This window comes from Neodiprion lecontei, chromosome 4 (assembly GCF_021901455.1).
Source record: "Neodiprion lecontei isolate iyNeoLeco1 chromosome 4, iyNeoLeco1.1, whole genome shotgun sequence".
NCBI lineage: Eukaryota > Metazoa > Arthropoda > Insecta > Hymenoptera > Diprionidae > Neodiprion > Neodiprion lecontei.
Genome location: NC_060263.1, coordinates 39,305,022 through 39,332,007, shown reverse-complemented (window position 1 = coordinate 39,332,007; position 26,986 = coordinate 39,305,022). Strand labels below are relative to the sequence as shown.

Genomic DNA, 26,986 nt, shown 5'->3' with positions numbered 1-26,986 from the left:
GGTCTGAAGAGGGTCGCGGAGCAAAGACGACGGTGTTGCCTTCGGTTCACTTCAGTTGTACCGAGTGAGCCGACATGCTGTGTTCGAACTCGGTCGCCGTACCGGTTTGAGGGAGGGCCTACGCACCAGTTGTGTTGTATACGTCTCGGGTGTCGGTCGGATAGCACGATACTCGCGTCCCGAGGTCTTTAAAACTGCGCTAGCTAAAAAATCGCCGAAGATCCGTAAAACGGCAGCCGGTGATTCGTTACGTACTTACCGAGTCTGAAATTCGTTCGTGAAAACGTTTCGTCCTTACGCCGAGAAGAGAGTCGAAGGGCGATTGTGAGCTGGTTTAAAACGAAGAAATAGCCGGACAGAGCTGAGTTGTTCTTTTCTTTGTAATATTATAAACAGGAACTGCAAATCCGAGGCAGAAATATGGCGCGTGAATCACGGTGGTTGTTTTCTTCTTCGTGCTGTTATGTGCGCTATTCATTCGTCATACTCGTTGCTGCATCCCTTGGATTTTCTCTCGTCGTTTCAGCGGCTGACACGTCAGGTGAGACACATTTTACATATGTATATATGCATGATGATACGTCACGGGAATTTAATCTCGTTACAAAATCCCATCGCGCATTCGCTGTGATCATCGCATCTTTATAAACACGTCATAGACAATGAAACCCGTGCGAAACTCGTGATCGCCTGTTGAATGCATACAGATTTGAGAACCACTGTCCACTTGGTATTCGCACGTTGATTAATAATAATTTATGTAAAATAATGCCATTCCGCTTACGGTTAAGTTTCCTCGATTCGAAATATGGACTCTTTCAAGATCTTGGGGATAATTAACGATGATACGTTCAAATTCCGAAAATTTCACACTTCTGCAACATCTTTGTCTAAATTAATCGGAAATCGGTCGAAAGATTAAGAAACACTTTTGATAAACTCATGTTAATTACAAGCCGAGTGACGCACATGCAAATACTTGATTAATCTTTTCCTCCATGAGCTACCGGATACACTAAAAGTAGCGTGAAATTTTCGCTTCGTATTTTTCCTCCTCTACTCTTTATCCGCGCGTTTACCGTAAACTCATCCGTTATATCACACCGCCTCTGCATAAGTTTAGAAACATTCATTATTCGGCGGTATATTCAACCCAGAACTAAAAATAATACCTCTCAACTTTATTTACGTCTCATTCCGAGCTCCGTCAATGTTCACAAACTTATCTCATTGCCGTCGGATCACACAGATATTATACATATTTAAGCAATTCACCGACGGTACTTGGTGAATGTATTTTCCTTGCCTTTTTTTTCCCTCTTTTTTTTTCCCTCTCTCGCCAAGAAGATACAATTATGGCGTTCTTAACACGTGTGTATAACAACAAGAAAGTTTTCTCTCACACGTTGTTGACCTTCTTTGTTGTTGCGTGTCATTGAATTTTTTTTCTTTCACCTATCTTTTCGACACGTTCACTTGACATTATACACCTATGCCGTGTCTGTGTTCTTTGTCCTATCGGTTTGTTTATTTTTTTTATATCCACGAAAGAATAGACAAAAAATATGAATCTTCATTTTGACTAATCATTATTTACTTAGATATCCCAGATTGAATATCGTATATATATATGTATTGTTTCAAAATACGTGCAAACGATGATGAATCGTGACAACCGAAGGAGGTGACGAAACGCGTTTTGCGTCTGCATCCACGTAACATAATCATAATATTAAGTACATACGTTTGCATTTTAAATGTAGAACAAAAAATTGTTTCACATTACCAATTCGTTGTTCGTATTTCATTACTGTATACAGCTAGAAACTCGTAAGTCGTCAACGTTTCTTTACAGAGTATGTATGTAAAATAATTATCATAGGCACGTGAAAGTATCTACATTGTCACTTCTAGGTACACCTACATGTAAATTTATAAATATACATTCGTTTCATCGATATAAGCCATGTATAACCTGCCCCTATGCATGTAAACGACGTTGAAGATCTGTCGTATTCCTGTACAATATCATTACAACAACGATAAGCGGTAGAGGAGACGACGACAATCGTGTTCTACCTCGTGTTCAGAAAGCGTTACATTTACGTCCGGTGCCAAAGTATATGTATGTGTGTATATATGTATACATATTTATATTGTAATTTCAATCCCTGCTTTAAACTTCACATCATCAATAATTAGGTCGTACGTTGTAACCTCGTTTGTTTATAGGAATGATGATGGTTTATATATATTGTGTGTATATATATATTATATATATTATATATAATATAAAAATTTTGTGCCATGCAAATGAGTTATTAAGATGATATTAATTATTATTTAATATCGTCTTAATAACTCATTTGCATGGCACAAAATTTTTTACGAAGGACGGCAATAGACCGATAAAACATTACTAAATTCGACGCAAATATTTGAATACATATAAGCGATGTACGCAGAAGAAGTAGATGAAGAATAAGAATAACAATCAAGTGAATTTATGATTAAACTGTCGAGGCGAAAGTTAATTAATTAACGAACAATTCGACTTTGTATCATTCGCGGATTGTGACAGCGTCTTTATAATAATCTTCGATTAATTGCTCTGTAATCATCTCGTTTCAACTTCTTTTGTTACTTATGTTCGAAGTAGCGAGAAGGTCAATTCGAGAGAATTATTATACCAATTATAATGAGTAACACGTTACCAAGAGAACCATTCGCGTATACATGAATATATAGATTATAATATAATCTCAAACGCAGCGATTCGGGTACCTTTGAAATTTGCCTTGGCTCTTTTTTTAAGTCTCGACCTATAATGCATGCATCATAATGTTATTATCACAGTCCGAGACGGGTTTATTAAAGCCGAACTGCAGTCGTCGCTTCTCCTGCCTTCTCCCAATATCGAAGATTATAAACTCGCACTTTCTTTATTTATCATCTCGTTCTCCTTCCGTCGAAGCCTTGAACAGTTGGAAATTTCGTCTCCTCGCTATGCGTGCATAAACGAAGACCCGTTTCATGTTTCATACGTGTGACTTGCATACTTTTGTGCATGAGCCATTCCATCAATCTTGTACGCAAATCCGGCCTCCAAATTTTGTGATGTTTTTTTTTTTTTTTTTTATTTTTTATTCTTTTCATGATTGTCATTTTTAGCGCCGGATTCGAAAAGTGAAACTTAAAATGTCAATTCCGCCATGTTTCCCATCGTTTTTTGAAAATCGGTTTCTTTTTTTTTTTTTTTTGAAAATTGAGGTAATTTTCCGATGAAAATTATGTCGGAAAGATTTTCCACTTGTTTACCCACAAATGACAGTGTGTAATATCGGTGAAAAACAATGAAAGATAAGCCCTCAAATTTTATCTGAACCGAAACTGTGATTTGGACGTAAACAAGCGGAAAATTTTCAGACATGATTTTCGTCGGAAATTACCTCAATTTTAAGAAAAGCAATTACGATTTTTAAAGAAAACGATGTGGAACATGGCAGAGCTTACATTATACCTTTAACTTTTTGAATTCCGTATTAAAAATGACATGTAATAAAAAAAAGTGCTCATTATTTTCGAAAAATTGAGAAAATTTTCGATCAAAAGCCGTGTTTTCATTTCTATTTTAAGGCATGTTTCCAATCATTTAATTAGATTGGAAAATTTCTAAGCAAAATCTAATAATTACGGTAACCCCTATTAATTGAAGTCAGAGATCTTTCATACTCGAAAAATCTCTTTGTTAACACCTAAATAACGTAAAGAACTCGAAAGAGAAAACATAAAAAATTTGGTGGCCGGATTTGCGAACAGGATTTGGTTGTGGAATGTCGCACGTAATAAATCGGAAGCTGGCGCAGCAGCTTTTCGGCGGTGTTTGTTATAACATAATTGTTTTAAAAACATTTCACAAACAACAATAATAATCATCTATAAATTACATTGAACGTAAAAATGTAAGGAAAATTTTATTCATATATCGTATATTGTATCTCACTATTTACGCACGGCGACAAATGATATTTAATTTATTGTAACTGCGATCGTAGTTTCCGTAGCGTATCGTTATTCATCAGCTATCGTAGCCAACAATCGGAGCATAAATTATACCGTATATCCTACTCGTAGTTTAAATTTCATATATAATCGTGCGGTGCTTCCAAGATGATGAAGAAATTGTGTTTTAAAAACACAACACTTGCGAAACGTCTTTGTTATCGAAAATTAAATTAAAGTTTTAATACCGCAAGCACTGATTTCGTCTTATATATATATATATATATATATATATATATATATATATATATTTACTTACGGGCTTATCAATCGAAATATTTCGGTCAGCGACCCGATATAAATAAAAAATATATACTCCCCTTTGTTTCTTGAGTTCAGAAAATTGGGCAAAAGTAATTTGAAAGAATCTGACGGTGTGATTAATAAATATTTTTTCTTGTAGTTTTCCTCTCCCTTTCTCTCTCTCTCTCTCTCTCTCTCTCTCTCTCTCTCTCTCTCTCTCTCTCTCTCTCTCTCTCTCTCTCTCTCTCTCTCTCAACGATGACTAATCATTCACTTATATCTTCACAATTCGATGATTATTCAGAACTATTATTATTAATAATAATAATAACAACAACAGCCTAATTCGTGGCACGAATTTTTTCGCCTCTGCAGTTATCATCTGCATCTCATCATAGCCATTTTGTTCTGCAGTCGAAATATGCTCGGAGGTTCGCTCCTCTCCGATGTTCTCTAAATAGACGCGAGAGACTCGTAGACTCGTTCGTCTCGACAGACAAAAAACAAAAAACAAAAAAAAAAAAGAAAGAAAACAAGAAAAACGAGAACTCGGCAGCATCAGCAGCAAGGCTCGCGGTTATAGAACGTTTCGATGTATGATTTTTCCCCCGTCCCTCGATCCCTGCATCATCCTCCAGCGTAACGCATCTTCATGCCGTCGTCGGCACGCGAAATTTATTATTTACCATAATATTTTCCGTAAAGATTTTGAGAAAAAAAATTTTCAATCCCATTGACCGACGGAACTTTCACCCGAAAATTAGATCGCGATAAATGTTATTCGCTTGCTTGGTTTTATCGTATTTACAGGTAAAAAGAAAGGGAAAGGCAAGGAAAAGTGTGTCTAATTGATCTGATCAACAGATACGGTTTACTTTTTACATAAATGTTTTATCAGCCGATTGTGCGAAGCGAAAGAAATGAAAGCAAAGAGTTGCGAAAAGAAATGGGAAGAAAAAAAAAATAATCTGCGATACATGTATAATGCAAAATATGTAATAAATTTCAGAAAAAGAGGGGATAAGAAACACGTTAGTGGAATAAATTGGTCGCAAACCTGATAAAAAAATTTTTAAAAAAATCGTGCTCGTTGACGTTTCAATCTTTGAAACTTGAATTTTGAAATGTGTATGTATATAATATATATATATATATATATATATATATATATATATATATATATATATATATATATATATATATAGATATATATATATATATATATATATCTGTAAGACAGTAATTGGCACGAAGCAATTTAATCATCGTCGAAAGAACAAGAGAAAAAAATATCTTCTCTCTTATTCTTTTTCGATGTGTGTAGAGAGACGCGTTCGTGCGGTTAGCTCACGTAAACTCGTATTATCGTGAGCATTAAATTCAATCCGGCACTCTATACTGCAACACACGACGCAGAGTTAATTAAGCGGATTAGATTCGTCGTCGAGTATCGTCTTGAGTTCTGTAATCTGTTACAGGTAACATGCATGCACAATGACATATATTATAGGTATATATTATGATGCCGGTATGTTTACACGTATACGAAAATATAGACGAAGTTGAAAAATATCAGGAGAGAATTTTTTTTTTTTTTTTTTAGGTAGGTAGGTAGGTAGGTAACAATATTCTGTAAAAAAAAAAGTTCTCCAGATATTTTATACAATTTTGCATATTTTGAGAATTATCGCGACTTAATATATATATATCTTCACGCGAAATCTGAAAAACGAAAACTCGAAAGTAACATCTTTAAATTTAATCCGATCTAGCTGAAATTTGTAGATTTTTTTCATTATCAATCCTAAACAACATTAATTACGAGGAATACGCATTGAAAAAAATAATTTTGTTTTTCTCGAACCACTCTGATATACGTATACGTTAACATCTCGCTAACCATAAGCACACGAATCGTATAATATGCCTGTATACCCGTGTATACCGTATACGATACTTCTATTATACCCTATATTCTACGTAACAGCAACAGGCAGGCAAGTATTTTCAACGGGGAAAATACGCGCGTGCGCGGGTCAATAACTTTTTATTTTTCATACCTGTGTCGTCTCGTCGTAGCCGTTTCCGCTTCTTCGCTTCGGCTGTGCACAAACATCTAATGTCACGTATAATGTGTGTTTTATACCCCTTCCGGGCAGGATATGCTCCCTACACCGCAATCATGTAAACGTAACTAATTCATAAACACGAATCGATCGGTTGTTTTTATTTTCTTTTTTATTATTATTATTATTATTTTTTTTTTTAATTCCCCCTCCCCCCAAATATTTCGTCGCGCTGATCGAAGCATGAAATTATATACATATCAAAAATAATATGTAAGAAATTTACATTATTTTATATGTGTATTGAAATACGTTTAAGTTGTTGTTAGGTACGTTTAATAATCGCGAGTATTGCAAATATTACAAATATATATATATATATATATAATAACGTGATGGCGGATGCGACGAGTCTCTGCAGTAATGGCGGATGTAACGGGCCAGTAAACCTCCTTATCCTCATCCTCATCCTCCTCCTCCACCTCCACCTTCTCATTGCAAGTTTAGTTTAGTGCACTCCGCGCTCTCTGCACTCTCTTATCTCTTCCCTCCTCCCTCCTGTATTACGTTTATACTAATACATATGCATGTATAGGACTAATCCACTTATCTGTCGGTGTATATATGTCACGGTATATGACGTAAAAGCGGTCGTTTGTCGTTAGTCATGTAATCATAATCGGTGATTTTTACAAACTTTATTGTCACATCTCAAGTATTTATACGCATATATACGCATATTATATATATATATATATATATATATAGCACACACACACACGCACACGCACGCACGCACACAATATATTTGTATATATGTATATTGAATTACGTCACGTGTCGTATCAAATTAATTAAATTTTTATTCAACACAATTATTATTTTTTTTTCGTTTTTATTTATTTATTTATTTTTTTCAATTTTTTAACGTAAATAAAAAATTACCGTCGTGAAATCAACAGAATAATGGTATTATTATTACAGTAATAATTGATTGTTGTTTTTTTTCCCTCTTGTCACTATTCTTGAAACTCCGTAAATCGGAATTATTTGTGGGAGAGATAAATTGACGTTTCACAGTTTGGTTTCGCCGAATGATTATTGTATCTATACATGTATCTGGTGTATATATATATAGATGTGTGTGTATATATATATATATAAAAAAAAATACACTTTACATAGGTATAATATACTGTTATATTTAAACGGAGACGTTGCGCCTGCCTGCCTGCCTGTCACGAGGTATAATAATGACTTGAACCACCCACCAACAATTCAATTCGTTCGTTGAAGGCTGCTGTATAATAATATGGAGTAATTTTTTTTTTTTACCGACGTAGGTATAGCAGCGCCGTGACTAATTAACAATTATCCCACAACCGCAGACTTTCGTTCTTCGTTCTTATTCACGCTGACGTATACTGTGTTAATAAAAGTCTCGTTTGTGCAGTTGCGGTAAATTTGATTATTATTATTGTTGTTGTGGTTGTTATTGTTATTGTTATTATTATTTTTATTTGAAAGTTTTTGTTTTCCCCATCAATAATTTTGCTACGATTTAAATACATTTGTTGCGATAATTTCTTTTTGGTCTTTATTATATACGGATAAGTTCTAGTTTGCCTCGTTATTTTAATTTTCTTCTCCTTTGTTGCGGAATGTAGAGATATAGAAAAAACACTTGCATGATTCCATTAACTCACTTTTCGTCTTATTTTCGTATCTACGCTACCGTACTTTGGAAGTTTGCGTTCCAAGCCATCTGTTAATCACCAACCTTCTTTGTCTAACGAATATTATGATTTTTATTGTTATTATTGATATTGTTATTATCATTATTATGAGTATCTTCTATGCGCATCTTGTCGTCAAACTGTTAGGTTTATTACATATACATACATATGTACACACACACACACACACACACACACACACACACACATTATACACGTCTTCCTAGGCAACTCTGAAAATTTGTTATTCTTATCTTATCACGTGAGAGCAAGCATACGGCTCGTCGGTAATTTCTCCATTTCTGTTTTGAATTATGTAAATATACGTTTGTAAACCTCTCTATCTTGTGTCAAGGTTGTGAGGAGATCTTTATTTATTTTATTTTATTTTTTTTTTTTTTTTTTTTTTTGCAAATCATCTACAATTTCAGTAACTATATTTAGATATTTGAACAACGAATTTTACTGCTGTAATCATAAACCTTCCAGGCCCTGTTATTAAATCGACGAAGTTTCGACGTTGAATAAACATTGCGATACTGGTCGACGAATCATTATCATACAATTTGTATTTTGCATCATTAAACCATACGTAATACCTTATTCAGAAGGAATTTAAAAAATTTTTTTTCTTCAACTGTTACTGAGAAATTCCGAGCTACGTTTGTCCTGAGTTGAGAATTTTAATTATAGACTATTGGAAGCGGTTGAAGTTCGTTCAAATAGACAATGAGGCTGACGTTAGTAACGTTAACGTAACGAAACATCGGGGAAAAAAATTAATTATTATTACGCAATTTTAAAATGCTTTTGAAGGAACTGGATTTTCAAAATAAGATTATATCTCGTTTATCATGGTTTAGTAAATTTCGGACATTGCTAAATGTACGAAGTAACGATTTTTCCTAAACAAGCATCGTTACAGTAACGTTACTAACTTCATACTCATTATAGACGTGTATGTTTATGAATTATATAATATCTATTATAATAATGATACAAGACGAGGGTAATCAATAAACATTTATACTTACATACTTATAAGGTAAGTTTACCAGTTATGGACATATTTATACCCAATTATTGAACCTTTTATTTTACAAAATTATAAATTGACGGCACCAATTGTGAATTTCTCCATGACTAAAACCAATTGCTAAAGGATTAAACGCTACAAATTTATTTTCTGGTAATCCTAGAACTAAGGTTCAATCAGATTTAATCAAAAAAGATCAATAATTAAGACAGGATGAATAACTGGGACATTCAACTTGATCTTAGATTAGTAACGCTGTTAATATCAAGTCGAAGTCACTTCATCAATGCTTCATTATTCAACAAGCCAATCTTTTTACAAGTATATAGATTCATTTTACTTTCACAAGCGTAAAATGTTCGTAAAAAGGAAAAAGATTGTGAATTATACGGTGATACCACACCCACAGCTGTAAAATTCTGATCCCACGTGATTCACGTAATGGTGAATAAACTTGAATGAATAGATTCCGTTTGCATCAAAGTTGGGAAATGAGAGAGAGAGAAAAAGGGTTTAAAAAAACAGCCTTTCTAGTATGTGGTAGAAACTATTTTGGAGTAAATTTGAATAACACGAGTTGACATGTCGATGTGAGAAAGGTTTTTTGTTTTTTTTTTTTATTTTTTTTCCAAGTAGAACCTTGAAAATTATCCGACTCTGATTTTTCTGACCCGGTTTCAATGCCTTGTAATAAGTAACGTGACGGATGTAGGCATATCGTTGCTAGCATCTGTGATACCGGAAGTATAGCAGAGGACTGGTTATTGTTCCGGGTACATGACGGAGTGCGATGCGTGCCCGCATATTGTAACTCGACGGGCTGAAGCAGACGACGAAGACGGACGTGAAACCCGAAAGCCTTAAAACACCGAAAACCCCGTGCAGCAAAGGCTCGTAACCATAAGAAACCCCAGAAGTTTAAATACACGGTCATTAGATACGGTTTGTCTCTTGTTAATATTCCGTTTAGTCACCGCACGGAAGCTCCGTCGGTAAAACAGTCGTCTCGAATTACATACCACCCGCGCTTAACTACCTAATACTTTCTTATATCTGAAACTAATTGTACACTTATGAATTGTTAACAGGAAATTTGTAATCTTTGATAGAGCAAGAGAAAGAGAGAAATAAAAGTATCTACGGACATGATGTGGAACGATGCAATTTCAGGAGAAATCATTATTTTCTATTTTGAAATTAAATTGTCCAAATTTCATTGTTCATAATAAAGCAATAGATACTAATTACTCTGAAACATTTTCTCCTATTTTCAACTCTCTCAGTCATTCAAAAATGACAAAATATTTATATATTACATCTTTCAGTGTTTCGTTTGTTTATACGTCAAAGTTATCAATTTCAAGGCCATAATTTTTCCGTTCAACACTATTGGTATACTCTGCAATATTACGTTATACGCACCTTATATGTTGCAAGAGCTGCCCCCGCCTTCTTGTAACATATATAACGTATGTATACGCTGAACCATTTTATCTGTGGCTATAAATTCGTTAACTACCGCGCATTTTCAAGTTTCCCTTACATACACATATACAAAAGGCTTGCTCAAGGCTTTGCACTGGTGCAGGTGACGTGGGTGGTTCAGCTTCCTCGAAGATGTATACATCCAACATTTTCGATGCCCGTAACCTGTGTAAACCGACCTATTCCGACACGGACGTCGGTTCACTCGTCGGACATTTCCCATTTATTATTCATCATTTTATATATAACTTGGTAGTACGTTATAATTTTTATTACGCATGACGGTCATTTTAACATTTTTTTTCTATATCAGAATCAGCTGCTTGAGTTCGGAATTTTTCATACCGGAAACGTGTTGTGTATACTAAATATGCTTGAAGTTAGAAGAAAAGAAAAGAACGAAAAAAATTATCGAATAAAATGAAATGTGAATGCAGAATTGACCAGTTAAACATATTATAATCGTAGACTATTTAGATCGTGCACAGACAAAGAACCAAAGAATCGTTTATTACAACAACTGAAAACTCTTCTTCGTCATAACATATGAATTACAAATTATGTTTACACCAATTGTAGGTTTTACACGTATGCATACGTGTGTTAATGTAACGTACCTCACACGTGTGTGCGATATAATATAATATGCGAGATGTGGGACGTGTGATGTTCCTCGGCTATCAGGACGACGTAACTCGTTGGCGTACCGAGGGTTTTTATTGAAAGATTGACTCAATGAATTTGCGTATCTGCGGAGAGCTGTATATGTATGTCTATCTATCTATACACGCAGCTGTCATTGTCGATAGGCTGTATATATATATATATATATATACATATATATATATGTTATTTTATTATACGGCGTGTCAGTCGTGTGATTCCTTGATGCGTATATATATGTATACATATCATAAGTCGAGAACGTTCGACGACCGGTTATACGTTAAATGCACAGTCATTGTATGGCGAAAAGTTTAGATATTTCGAAACTTGAAATAAAAATAAATCCTCCCGCTGCAGCTTTTCGATTTCTTGCCTTATTGTAATCGTGCTACTAACGTAAACATGCGGTTGCATTTATATAACAAATTCGGATAAGATTTTGTTGAAATTCGCCTGAAATTCGGCAACCTTAATTACAGAGTACCGATCATAAGGCTGAAGTTAGTAACGTTAGCGTAACAAAATATTTGGGAGAATAAAATCACCGTTATGCAATTCTCTAGTGACTTTGAAGTGGCTGAGTTTGACAATATGAATTACTTTTGCCTCGATATAATTTACTGCATTTCAGAGATTCTTAAAATTACGAATTAACGGGTTTTCTCAAATACAAATCATAACGATAACGTTACTAACTTCAGTCTCGTTACCGGTCGTCGTTTGTTTCGTGGTTTATACGATTGGTCGCAAGAGTTGGAAAACTTAGCAAATTACAAACAACGAGACAAATGACGAGCGGTGCAACTTACAATCATCGGTTGCCGAAATACAGGCGGATGCCAGCGAAATGTAAACTGAATTGCATAAATCCAGGCGTAGATTTACCGTGTAATGTTGAGTTGGCCATTTAATGTAAATCTTAAACCTTTCCATGCAATAATCCGGTACACAGGTTGCATTATTCTTTCCCTCTGCATCGTGTACTCAACATTCTTGTTATTCCTTCCTTCTTTGTGGCGTTTCTTCGATTTACATAACCCTAGCAGCAGCAGCAGCAGCAGCAACGCGTTACGCAAAGGCCAACGGTAATTATCGTGCCTACAGTTCAGTTACAGGCCGGTGAATTATACGAGCCATATTATAACGAGGGACAATCTTACCTCACCTTACTACTGCACTACGGTGCTTTAAATTTGTACAGATACGATGATAATGAAGCTCTCTACAAGTTACTGTGTGGGTATAAAGGCCGCGTTTTATCTCATTTTTCGCCTTTTCATTCTCTCGTTAAACGTACGTAGTTGTGTTTGTTGTGTACATAATATTACAACACAGTTTGAGGAATGCGCGCAGAGAAAAAGGGAGTCTAGACCCTAATTATTTAAATAATTATAAGAAATATTCTAGGCTTCGAAGAATTGTCCTGGCTCAATGAAATCTTTTATTGTTCATATATTTTTCATATAAATTACGTGATACACATGCACGCGTTCCCTTCACTTAAGGTATGTAATCATTATCGTGCTACAGACGATTTGAATGACGGTGAAAATTATTCCTTTCTTGTGTAACTAGAACTTGCAGAACACACTGTTTTATTTTGTTTGTTCTCTTCAATCGTGAAGTCTGGATCGCTACGCGTCGTTCCTAAGTGATGATTGAGCCTGGAGAAGTGAGCCGTGAAGGTTTTTTTTTTTTAATGTCAACAATAAGAAAATAAGACTCGCATAATTATCATGCGAAATATTCATACCTATAAAATAACGAATTGAAAATTGTCTATACGTATCTAATCGGTATTACATGCGTGTATTTTTTTTTATTGTTCACAAGCTATAATCATGTGTCGCATAAATATTTTTCACATTTTTTTATTATCCTTTTAGATACATACTATATGTATATAGTACATGTAAACATACGTCAGGTGTAAATAATCATTATGCGGAAAAGTTTGCACAATGCATATTGCGTTCTTGAAATTTCCACAGTTGAGAAAAATCTGTATAGTTATATTTGAATATAATAAGGTAATTTTGTACAGCGTGTATTAAATTTTATAACTAATCTAATCTTTTTTTCACGAATGATTTTTTTTTTCGTCACACTTAGTAAACCACTTCCTAACAAATTTGTATCTCGTGTCTCGCACGATTATCTTTACACGCAGCACTTGTGTTATGTTACTTACATTATTTATGTATATTATACATCGTTATATAACGTAACGCAAACCACAACCCATGTACACCAATGTTGTATGATTTGAACAGAAGTGACGACGAAAATTTTTCAATTTTTAAACGGCGCAGGTTACAGCATATACATATACATGATATACACACCGTACCTGTTTGCATGCAACAAAATTAAATATATCGTTGTGGTGAGCATTGTTCAAGGATTTCGCACATTTAGGTATTTGCATTCTGTATTGAAAAAGTAATACTGCGAGAAAATTATCCCCGTAATCACATGGAGCAAGTATGTGGATTTTAATTTTTGAAAGCTGAATAGAGGAAATGATATACTGGTTTTATATTTTAAAGATGTATTGTAATCAATTCATTTATATTTTAACAGTTTTGTCCACATGTCGTTGTGAATATTCATTTTTCATATTTTTATTTTCATATGTATATATATATTCACATAAACTTCCGAATAAACTCGTTGCGGCCCATGAAACGTACTGTTTATTAGTAACTCCACGATGCTCCAGTGATACTAAATTTTAATTCAGCCTGCCCTCGGTTTGATTAAACTCAATTGACAGTGGTATGTATACAATAAAAATTCTCGACAGACTCGCACCACTATATGATGTGCAGCAGTAACAGCAGCAGACGAGCCAGATAAACAAATTTTCATCGTCAATTGGCAATGTGTACTAGTGCATAAGAAAGAAAAGTATTCAGGGATTATGCTGGTAATTAATAAACAGTACCAACTTCTACCAGCCAAACTATTCCTCGAGATGATGCTTTTTTCAGTATTTACCGACAGAGTAAAGTATGTCACTTATTGCGACTACTACTACAAGCCGCAAGATTCTACATGCAATACCAAATACAAATATCGAAAAAATTTGATTTTACGCATTAATAGTTGAATTACTATTTATTGCAGGAATGCAATTTCTGGCCTTCGTCATTCTCCCACAAATCAAAATAAAGGCTTTTTTTCAATATTTTTGGTATCGCATGACGTAGAACTGCATCCCCTGCATGGCATTTTCACGTCGGTAATTTTCAGCATTTAATAATATATGATAAAAAGAGTGAATCTGTACTCTGCCGGTAAAAACTTACTACTACAGTATTCTCGTAAACTCCATCGAAGCTAGAATAAGACTGGCGTAAAGATTCTTCTGACACATTTACTTTCTTGCGTATGCATGCGCAACGTTGAGCATACATTGTATAATGCCTTATACCACTTAAGAGGGAATACGCGTCTGTTCATCCGTCCATGCATGCGTGCCTTAAATGCGGATTCCCTAAACGGGAACACCACGCAAGGCGTAGACGCTATGTATGTACACACGCGTTTCCATACACCCATCGATCTCGATCGCTCTTCGTCTACTCCCTCCTTCTCCGTTCCTCCCCTTTGCGATCCGATTCGGTCCGATCAGTAACCACTCGCTCGTTCTTTGTTCGTTTCCGTTAAACGGAAACACGCCGAGCCGCCGTTTCAATACCCCGCGGACAACTCGGCTACTGTAGACTTCTTTCGACTCCGTGCCGCGTCGAACACACGATCAATTTCTAGGGGGTATTATCGGAGCTGGGAATTCAGGCGCCAGCTCAGAGTATACGTTATTGAAGATGGCCTCGCGTGTACAGTAAGTGTGGCGGAGGAGCGAGAAGGAGTGTGAGTCAGAGTTATGTGCCAATATAACTTGTCTCTCTTGCTCTACATTTGATTGGTCGATACGTTTTCTCTCAGCTAAACAAACGTAGAGTGAGAGAGACGGGTTATAGTGGCATGTACACTTGGGGACAATGAATCTGAGATGGTTAATTTTTTACACTAGGCAGTATATTGGCAACACAGAGAAACCTACAGCGACATAGTCGGCCAAGCGCGAAACTAACTCAATCTCAATAAACGTAACCTTAGAATACGGGTCAATCCAACAAGTCATTATCCCCGCGATATTCTTGTACACATCCTATATCAGTGTTAGTTACGCATATGAAGTACATACAGTTACACAGTTACACTTACGGGCAACTTGCGTTTAACAGCGCCACCCTTATTTGCACTCAAAAATGGCTCACTTTTTCTAACCCTAAGATATCCCTTTTTCTGTAACCCCCATAACCTCTATACTATATCGCCTCCTTGACGTACGTTCTAAAAGACGCGCAGAAATACCTACCACATGAATATTGGTTCAATTGGTTAATTAAGTAGCCTCGAATGTTAATTTCTCGTATATCGCGAAGCGACGATGTCTGATTCAAGAAATTATCGCATGTGTACGAGATGGAAAATACAAAAATTGGAACAATTTCTGTAATGAATGCATTGAGAATTTAAGATTGTGAAATTTTAATGCTGCAATTATATCACTTTCCGAAACATTGTTATCTATCGCAACTTTAATACATAGGATTATCTGAAATTCGACAAACTGTATTGAAGCAAAATACAATATTACTCATACTTTGCTATAACTTGACTCCTTCAAAGTCATTTAAGATTTGAAAAAGAGTGATTATTGATTCAATGTTTCCGTTTGGTACATTTTATCGTTGCTAAAACTACAAAATCGTAGAAATTTGGTTATGCAGGTGTATTTATTATTCATCTGCGTGGGTTTCCGATAATTAACGTATTAATCAACGGTCTGCAAATGTTGTAATATTTATATATTATACGCTGCAGAATAATTTTCGAAAGAGTACAAAAACTTTTAAATGTATTAAAGTAGATTCAGCGTTCGTTTTTAATTCGCTGTATAATCTTAATATACACAAATAGATTGTGCGGGAACGATCGTGTTTGAAAATGATAAAGTTTGAAAAAGACGAAGGGACCAGCAGCTACAACAGCGTTTTACAACAAGGCCTTCTGTATCTATCAACACTTTCGAAAATTACGTACACTGCACGTGGAGTCGGCTTCTGGCTCTTTGGTTCTTCAAGTCGTCGAACTTTCTTTCCTCCTTTCTTTCTCTATTTCTGTATACATATACGTGACATGAGCCAATCGTCTGTATGCAGCTGCTGCATCCTTAACTTGAGTGTATCGGGTGGTGGGTCGAAGGAGCAAGAAGCAAAAAGGAAGCGGGGGAGACCCTTGAGATCAGAGACGACGACGACGACGGGATGAGGGTCCATTTACAATCTGTTTACAATTGGTAGCTTCTATACGTCAGCTCACGTTTCTTCATAAGCTGTCGTGAGACGTCGTTCGTGTATGGTTGTGTGTGTGTGTGCGTGCGCATGTAAAACGGTACATGCACTTCGGGCGCGAACTCAACGCCCCAAGTGCAACACTTTGATATGTCTCGTATACCTATATAACACATTATCAGGCATAACCATAACCGTACCAACGTTATAAAATACAAAACACCGGATCATGAATCGCGGGGTCTTACATTATCTGCAGATTGCACACACGTGTATACAGCTCTGTATTTCTATTCTTCTCTTCTTTCATAGTTTTGTATAGACTCCATGCAGTTATACTCTTGGCATTATACGATGTAACCCGAGCCTTTACAAACTACAAACGATTCTTCTCGTACGCTGCATTTACGTGTAAAAAAATACATAATTTTTTTTGCCTCAGAGATCAAAGAAAACTTTGGCTTATATTAGTGCATCGATCTGTAATGAATATGCGATTGGCTTAATTGATCTGAAATGTTTTTATTCTCTCTTAAGTCAAAGGCACTTACATGTCGTTATTGTAAACGATGACTTTCTTCTCTTGGATCCAAAGTTACCAAAAATATATATGATTTATCATTTCAAGACGTTTGAGACGGGCAACGATAAAATCGCTTGAGACAGATTGACCTCGTGCATATGTATGCTATGTTGTTAGATATAAATGCACAAGTGCTACGGTTCGTTATATCTCTGACAAATTACTGTGTCGCCGGCGTTCTTGCAACGGGAGCATGTGGCTATACTATTTTTGATCATGCTGCAGAGATCGTGGACCTTGCACTGTGCATAATAATGCTACTTGCGCGTTATAACATTCTATTTAACACACTTATTTCTTCCATGTATCATTGATACAAATAATTTTTTATGTTTGTACTTCATTCATATAGTATATTTCATTATTTTCACACTTGAAATGTTTCTTGGGATATAAATTTGAATCAATTCGTTCCACATATTACGCTATCATTATCATCTATCTGTCTTTGATCCACTGAGCTACAAGTGAGGTTTTGCCCAGTGTACGAAAAAAGAGTAATTTAGTATATATTTTCTACATTAGATACGTCCTGAAATTTATTAATGATATTATTCTTAGGTGATTAATAATTTTTGGTGGGTGAAGAACTCACATATTCTTGTTCAGTAGGTACCTTTATGTATTCCAGGTCCAATCATTGTTCATATATTAACTCATCGAAGACGTTGAGCATACATCTTAATTATACTGTCGTTTATTTGGAGACGCGATAACGCGTCACGCACATGCATCACGCGTATTTACGCTTTTATAACATTGACGAATCTTCTCATATTTTTTTATTGGTCCTAATTTTTTTAAAAACAAGTGCATAAACCTACGTGTCAGATGATTCAAATTATTTGTGTAACACGAATCAAATGCCCAATATTGTTTTAAACTTGCTCAAGATCAGAGTTCGCATTGACTTACAATTACTTTAACATACGTACAAATTACCAATTTTTTATACGTACAACGTTGAATCGTTACTCACGCACGGCATATGTTCGTTTCGTTGCAACTTATAATATATATTTGTGTAGTTGAGAGGGATATAAACCTCGCTGACGTTGACCTTGACCTTATGTACCCGCGAGATTGTTCTCTCAAGGGTCTTATTGCTCCTCACGGTGCAATGTGTAAGATACGACGCGGATTGATTACATGCATTGTGCGTATCTCCTGTTTTACTTATACACATTATATTATCTTCTACGCCCACGGACTCGACATATCCTCATAGTGTCTGTTCTCCTGATGATTATCAGTATGGTGCAGCGTTATCACCCGTTATCGTATATAAGAAAAATAAATTAAAGTCACGATTAAGGTCATAATGTCATGTGTAGACATCAGGTTTCTGGGTAACTTGTATTCGGAAAATCGTGACGATTCATGCTGAGAAAAAACCGTTATTTCGTAACTTTGAAATTGTCTTAAATTCAGTAAACCGTAATAAAACAAAACACACTCATATTTCCAAATCTTAGTTTCTCAAAAATCAGTATAAAATTAAGAAAATAATGATTTTTTTCTCAATGTTTCGTTACGATAACGTTACTAAGTTCAACCTCGTGATATTCTCTAGCCCAATGACGATCAACATATTATGCCATGCTTTGTCTTATGAAAATACGCGATAGCTTTACAAATGGAAGAAAGGACAGTTTACTTAGTCCGCTATAGTTTCTACTGTGTTCCCAAAAACGTCAACTTTAGAATTGTATAACAAACAACGACAAAGTCTGTGTTTTTCCGCATATGAACTTAATTTTGTTTTTCTCAATATGATACTGGGCTGTTAATCTTTCCGTTTGAGTTATTTATGCAGTGTAAAACGAAACTCCAATGAGAAAATTAGCCTGCACTCAACATCACCTAAGTGTTAATCATTGATTAATTACTGATCTTTGCAAATAAACTTGCAAACTTGATGCTTCGATCGTTTCGTTACAACTCATCTTATAATATTATATCCTCGCTGACGATGAGTGCAACGCTCTTAAGTCCTAGCGATGACCGGGACTTAAATATACGTTGCAAGGCATGCACATGTGTGCGTCCATCACTCGGTACAACCAATGCGTTTCACTCCGTTGTTATTACAGTCATAAACTACATAACCTCACTCAGAGTAGGTAGTGCGAGTCTCCGTAAATCAGAACGAAACACAAACTTCAGGCATATTATTATACAGGTATAAGTTTTCACGATCTATTTTTATTATTCACTTCGTACTCTGTGGCGAAGGCTAATTTGTCCGAACTCTCATTCAGCGACGGAATCAACGACTTTCGATGTACATATAAATATAAGCGTTTGGTGAGGTTAGGTTATATTACAATGATCGACAGATTGATGGATGGTACAAGCCCTGTAGAGATTTACTCAGAAAATATTTCTCCATGAATCTGAGCAGATGGCTGTTTTAACTACTTATATGGGTTTTGCAAATTCATTCCATTTTATAGATGTGGCTCACTTTCAATCGCGTCCTCTAACACAATTCGCACTCGCTATACATATGTATGAACAGAGCATATGGTATGTGTGTATATATAGGTATAGATTTATACTTATGTGTACGAAATGTATTCACGTGCCGTATTTTATTACGTGGATACGCGCTAAATGGTTAGCAACAAGTCCGTGTACCTGCTTCATGTACACTTATATCTGAAGCATGCAGTGAACATTTGGAGTTGCGAAGTCAATCTGAATTATTAAATTCCAGTTGTTATATATGCGTACATCTCGTGACGTCTTATTATTTCTTTTTCTTACCTCGCAAGATTTTGCATACTTCGTGCATAACATACATCGCCATATGCTACGAAGAGTTTTTTTATGAAACTGTTCCGTATACAATTTAATACAGGGTAAATCAGCCTGCAACTATGCAATTCGGGTTACATTTTACCAAAATCCGCCTGCAGCTCAGGCAACTCTGAGTACATTTTACCGATCGGCATTTGTTTCATTGTTTACGATTGGCCAAATCTCTTCACTCTCTCCAATCGTGGACCATGAAACAAATGTCGATCAGTAAAATTGATGTAACCTCAATTGCATAAACTCAGGCAGATTTACATTAAATACTCGTGAGACGTTTCAATTAAATATTTGGCACTGTCTTGCATGTAACGCGTATTGCAGTACATTTACGGAAAGTCAATCATTCGTTAATCGATATGCCTGAACCACTCACGTTCTTCGCTGTTAATTTGTGTTAATTTGTTACGCACGACATATTGTATTCATTTGATGATCGCATCGCCGTCGGACCGATTACGTTTTTTATTATTGGACTCACAGGAGATTTCCATAAACCAGATACACCCACCTATGTTACTATGTTTACTATTATCTGAATTTATACGTAATCCAATGATGATAATGACGAGCCGAAAACACGACGCTTGAAAAATTTCAATGCGTAATAGTTGTTTCTGCCACTTAATGACTCATTGTTAATCAATTTTCAAAATTTTAAGGAAACTACAGGTTTTGTATTTTTTTAAATTTGACATACTTTTTCCGAATTAACGATCAAACTTGGTTTAAAAAGTCTTGATCTTCCCAGTAATTTCGCTTTCAAGAGACTGCATTTTGTATTTTATTTTATTTTCCAATAGGGTCAAATTCTGATGATTCTAAATTTTTGTTTTGGTCCGTAGAATAAACTATTGTTCTAGATGACATTGACGAGAAAATTTTGGGGCACTGGCTTGAAGTTTCGGCAAAGACATCAAAATCAATTTTCAGTTAGTTGCTTTCTCTTGTCACTCCCTCTGCTAATAGCATTAATTATTCAGTAACATATTCATGATCCTCAGAGACACTAGCTGACATATTTGTCTTTGCGTTTATTTTTATTTTTTTGTAAGTTTTCTGTTATATGTGTTATACCGCATTCAGTTCCAAGTAATGAAGTATCATGTCATGCACTTATTTATGCATATACGACTTACGTATACTTAGCAATGGAGAATTCTACATAGGTATAAGCCGATCCACGTCGAACGAATCTCCAGTCACGTCTCGTATATATAATACTTTTAAAATTGCATAATCATAATTCTCGGTGTTAGATTTCCGTGCCAAAGCGTAAATTAGTTCGATATCGCAAAATTGATCGAGCTATTTACAAAATTTTATTAACAAATTAATATTTCTGCAACAAAAAAAAAAAAATTATTTCAATTTGTGCATAATGTAATGCCAGAGATTTGGTAGAAGGCAATGAAAGTTGATAATGAAAGTTGATTTTTTATTCGCTTATTTAACAATTAATTCTTTCACAATAATCTGGACCATTCAAAATTATACTGATAAAATTGTTATAGGTTCTCTCATGAGTATTCTAAACATTATCAAAATTTAATGAACGCTTTGCTTTCTGTTTTTGAGCTATTGTAATAAAATGCCTCTAAACTTGAATAGAAAATATCCGCCCTCGCCAACACGAAGAATTTCGGAAAGATTGTTGACGATTTTAAACTGAACAAACACATGAATTGTGTTATTGAAACTGATTTTACAATCTTATTGCTCGTCTTGCGTTTCATGTGACAACTATGATTTTATGGTGCATCACACCAATTACAGGCTGGAGTCCAGATTCTCGAAAAATATATTGAAAGTTTGTTTATTGTTGAGCATGATTCATTCCAGTTATCCTTCTTATTTCAAGTTATGTTTACTTCTGAAGATTTCGAATCAACTGAATATTATCTCCCTGTTCGATAAATCCTTGTTTGTATTTTTAGTTGCTAAAATTTACGGAAATTACTGTAAATGAACTGATAAAAAAAAACATGCGAGGGTGAGACTACTCACGTTAATGTACCGAAACATTTACAAAAAATGACTATTTTTTAGGTTCAAAATAATTTTAAAAAAATCTTACTTACTTTTTTTTAGCTTTATCACACTATCACAGAATTTCAGATTGTCTCTAGGTATTGAAATAACGATCTTTACATTGACATTATACGAACTTCAACATTATAAAAAACAACATGCAATGTGAAAGAAACAGGGGGAATTTTAAATACTGCTTGAGATTATTTTGTAACTTGATTTGCGAACGTTTCTTCACAGTTTTCTTCTTCCTCACATTGTTCAAAGTAGTATTTCAATTCTATAAAAAATGAGCGAATAGAAATTTCTTTTCATGCGCTGGAAAATTTCCGTGAAAAATTCTACTGAATATTGTTTTCCAGCTTCGTAGCTTGAAACTGTGACAATACTCGTTGAAACACGCCTTCAACAGTGACCACAGTTTTCTAATTGATGAACAAATATTGTAAATATTCGTCGCGACGCGCCGTGTTATCATTATCGCGGTAGGAAACAATGCACGAGGGTCTATCACTATATTTATCCAATATTCATATTACACTTGTGCAGATGAAAATATTCATTAGCGATGCAAAGTATCACTCACATTAATATAAATACAAAATAATGAAGATAATAAAAGTCTTTCTCATTATCTGTTACAGAAGATTTCTACCATAGCTATGAAAGCTTGAACTTGGACAAGAGGTCTGCTCCAGCAGTGCCTGTGAATTTAGTCCTCTACGATGAACCAGCGACCAGAGTGCGGCGTGGCTTACCGGAACCAGCACTGGACCAGAACGCAACTTTGGATGTTGCAACCACACCATCGACGAAAACATCAGCGAAATTGAACAGCAGTTTTGAAAATGTTGCATACTCAACCGATAACAATACCAAGAATTCTACGTCTCAGCCAACGTTGGTTACAACGTCTCAAGTCGTTGTTTCGCAACCATTGAATGCTGCTACTGGAAAATCAGTTGTAAGTTAAACAAATATAACGTGTTTGTTGATATCCAAAGTCTGGCTCAAATTAGCTTAGAGTTATTTACAGCAAGTCATTGCATATTATTAGACAATCACATTATTGGTAATAATTAACCACAATAAACTACAGCAAGAGTTGTTGGGGGATCATATCTGAATAGTTATGTATGTGAATATGATGACCGTTGCACTCTCGGTTCATTTTGTTTCTTTTCTTCATTTACTGTTCTCTTGTTTAATTTCAACTTTGACATATTCTTCTGGAATTCCAGGATCATCCAAGAGTATGGGCCAACGCAACGATGAGGCCGGTTGTTCTGGAGAGTCCTGTTAACAAGACTGAAGTCTCGGCTATAAACACAACCAAAAATATGGACGATTCGATTGGCGATGATATAAACATTAGTAAATTTGGAGATCTTACAAACACTACGTTGTCTCAGAATAATATCACTAAGACCCAGGAAGATCATCACATTTATTACAACAGCACGATATTCACGAATGAGGTCGAGGCTCAGAAGTTATGGGTCGACATGGACAATCATCCGCACCTTGTAGTCAATGAGCTTCTCAGTGACAGCCATAGGAGAGCTGCGGTAAAAAATAATTCTTAAACCATCCCTAGGATACAAGTATTGAGATACACTGATCAGAAATTATTTATCACAAAGATTTGTGCTTGTGATGTGATCTGCTTGACCGTTGAGTTTATCTGGTTACCTTCCTGGCACTTTTATAAATCTATAATACCGTCTGATTCTCATTTTATTTTAACCTTCTTCTCGTTTTTACGATGAAAAAATGAAAATAAATATCTTATGATAGATTTGTTTCTCCCACAGACGGTGAAGCTATCATTTGATTTTCCATTCTACGGACATGATGTCAGGAACGTAACGATAGCAACAGGCGGCTTCTTGTACACTGGCGAATACGTGCACAGCTGGCTAGCCGCAACTCAGTATATTGCTCCTTTGATGGCGAACTTTGATACCAGGCTGTCCAATGACAGCTATGTCAAATATGCAGATAATGGTGTGTAACTGGATTTTTCTGATATTTCTTCCCTCTGTCTTTTACTGGGAGAAGCTATAGGTTACGAAAAAACAAGTCCAATCTTTGTCCAAAATTTACAGGCACAGCCTTCACTGTGGAGTGGTCTAAAGTGGCACTTCAAACGAAGCAAGACGTTGGAGACTTCACTTTCCAAGTGACTCTTCACAAAAATGGTGATATCGTGTTCGTTTATGCAGCTATACCACTGGAAATTGAAAAAATCGCAGACAATTTGCACCCTGTCAAAGTCGGACTCAGCGATGCTTACATAATCGACAGAACTGTCTTTTGTGAGTAAATTGCGATCACTCGATGGAATTTGATAGATAACCAATTATATTTAAAACTAGTTTGTGAATGCAACGCTTTTAACAGAACTAAAATGTATACATACGTGTCTTTATTTGAGCTTTTTGTATAATTGCTGTAAAGTGTTTGCTTGGCTTGGCAAAATTCAACTTGTCAGATACGTACTTGCATTGCAGCACCTGACACTCATTAATCTTTACTTAAAGTTTTGTCTCTGGGTCTGCGCCAAGTTTCAAAATAGATTCACATGCATCTGAGTATTTAATACTTGCAGCCTTTTAATGTTCGTGCGTTGTAACTGCAGGGACATCTGTGCAGCTTTTCCTTGTCAAATTTTTCTCTTCGATTTCCTCCGCAGACACAGCTGCTCAAGATATCTTTGCAGTACTCTGTTGCTAATTTATACTCCACTTCAAATTTCTTGAAAGATAAATAGCCTTGAATAATTTAAGTAAAATGTCTGCCTTGAATATTGACAGATGTTCGACGCAAGACGATTTACGAATATCACAGGGTAAATTTCATGAACCAGGAAGTAAAAAATTGGACCGTAATTTACCTCCATGCATTACCAACATGTCTGAGAATGGACAACTGTAACGACTGTCTGAATACATCAATCGACTTTAAATGCAAATGGTGCCCAAGTTTGAACCGGTGTAGCACTGGCATTGATCGTTACAAGCAGGAATGGCTTATGAAGAGATGTGAAGAGCAGAGCATCAAGGAAGAGGAAAGCTGTCCCGTGACACCCTCAACGGCCACAACGTACGAGGAACATGAAGTCCATAGTCATGACCATCACAACAACACATTTGACGTACAAAAAATTATGCATACAGCAAATGCTCGCGGCCCTTTGCCTCGTGAGTGATCCTTGTTATAGCAACGACTCATAGTCATATTTCAACTTCGTATATCTACCGTTGATTTATTGTTTTGCAGCTACGAATAAAATGACTATGGGGGTGTCTGGAATAATCGGAATTCTCTTAGTGGTCTCGCTAATCGTTGCCTTAATTGGGTGGGGCGGATATGCTTATCGCAATCCACACAGTGCCTCCGGTCAAGTACTCATCAGAGTGAGTATATCTGTGATACTCCGTTTGCGAATCGAGGTCCTTTAAAGTGGCATTGCTCTTTCTCTGTAGTTGAATCACAAATTATCCTCAGGTTAACTGAATTAAAAGACTCTCATTTATGTTACATGTAATTATATTTTTTTCAGTATCGACCAAGTCAATGGAGTTGGCGGCGAGGAGAAGCACGTTACACAGCCGCAACAATTCATATGTAATGAGGTACCAAGACAATGAACAATAACATCTGACAGTGAAGATAGTCGGGCTGTCAGAGAGACATGAACTTCCTACTTAACGTATACAGTACATGTACTATAGAATACACTACAGTAGTGGACCAAGTCTACTGGCTAGAAAAACCGAATTCTCAGCGTTTGTGCGAAACTGCCGATCTGCCAACAAAAATTAAACCGCATATAAACGATTATGAATAATAATTATGTTGAGCTGCAGAGCTGAAATGAATATTATGGTATAGTATATCGTCAATGGAAGGAAGTGTATGTCAATTAGGAATATAAGTCGTCAGAAGATTGAATTTATGAAACGAATGATACACTTTGCATCGGATGTGTGTAAATGGAAAACTAGTATGCATATGATCTTAGCAGTAATATTTACGAATACCCACGTTTCGCGCAACTTTATTTTATACGAAACTTGCAGCCGTGTACGTAATATCTTATGCTGTAGGGTCCCATGATAACCGTTACAATTATTCGACATGTGGGTACTTTGTACGTTTTACACGATCTAAACCAATCTGACGAACATAATTTTATAGATTATAGTACTCGCGTATCCCGAAGCTAACGATTTATATGTTGTAACAAAGGGTGAAATCACCCGTTTTGTCCTCTTTTAATGATCTTGAGTAATCATCGTAGATAAAAGACGTTTATAAACCTCTTATGTCTTTAAAAAGAATAAGGTTGCTGCGTCAACCAACATTATTGTAAAAACAGTCTTGTTTGAGACTTTAAACTCGAAACACGTTCCCTGCTATTAAAGCTTTTTCTCAGCATTTTATTAACGCCTTTGATTTTTGTCTCGTTAATTAAACTCACAAATCCTTATTTTATTTTCGTAACGTCTAAGAACGTTAAAATATATTATGGTGAACAGTTTCTCTAAAATAACTTAGTATTCTGTATATTGACAAAGATAAATGAGAGATCGATCTAAGCCAACGCATTTATCTGATCACGTGCAGGGAGTGGTGTAGAATTAATTTATACACTTTTGGGAAGAAAAGAGAATGAAGAAAAATGAATCAAATGAAATTGAAAGTGCCTTGAACGTTTTATACTATTCGTTATCATTATAGCTTTGTCCGAATATACCTATGTACGTGCATTCACGATCCCTAATCGACTATTGTGAAATAATTTTTATACGAGATCTGACCGAGCATAAAGTATCTGTTAATTTTTATTATTATTATTAAAAAAAAAAAAAAAAAAAAACAACTTTATA

The 26,986-nt window shown here is 35.5% G+C and overlaps 1 protein-coding gene across 1 annotated transcript; it reads left to right on the top strand.

The window, feature by feature from the left end:
* Positions 1-18: 18 nt before the first annotated feature.
* Positions 19-26,986, top strand: LOC107221553 (plexin domain-containing protein 1). The gene is made up of 8 exons (XM_015660582.2): positions 19-541; positions 22,736-23,055; positions 23,333-23,659; positions 23,906-24,098; positions 24,200-24,409; positions 24,908-25,294; positions 25,374-25,510; positions 25,657-26,986. Exons 1-8 carry the CDS (start codon positions 421-423, stop codon positions 25,723-25,725), a joined length of 1,764 nt encoding a protein of 587 aa, XP_015516068.2. The 5' UTR covers positions 19-420; the 3' UTR covers positions 25,726-26,986.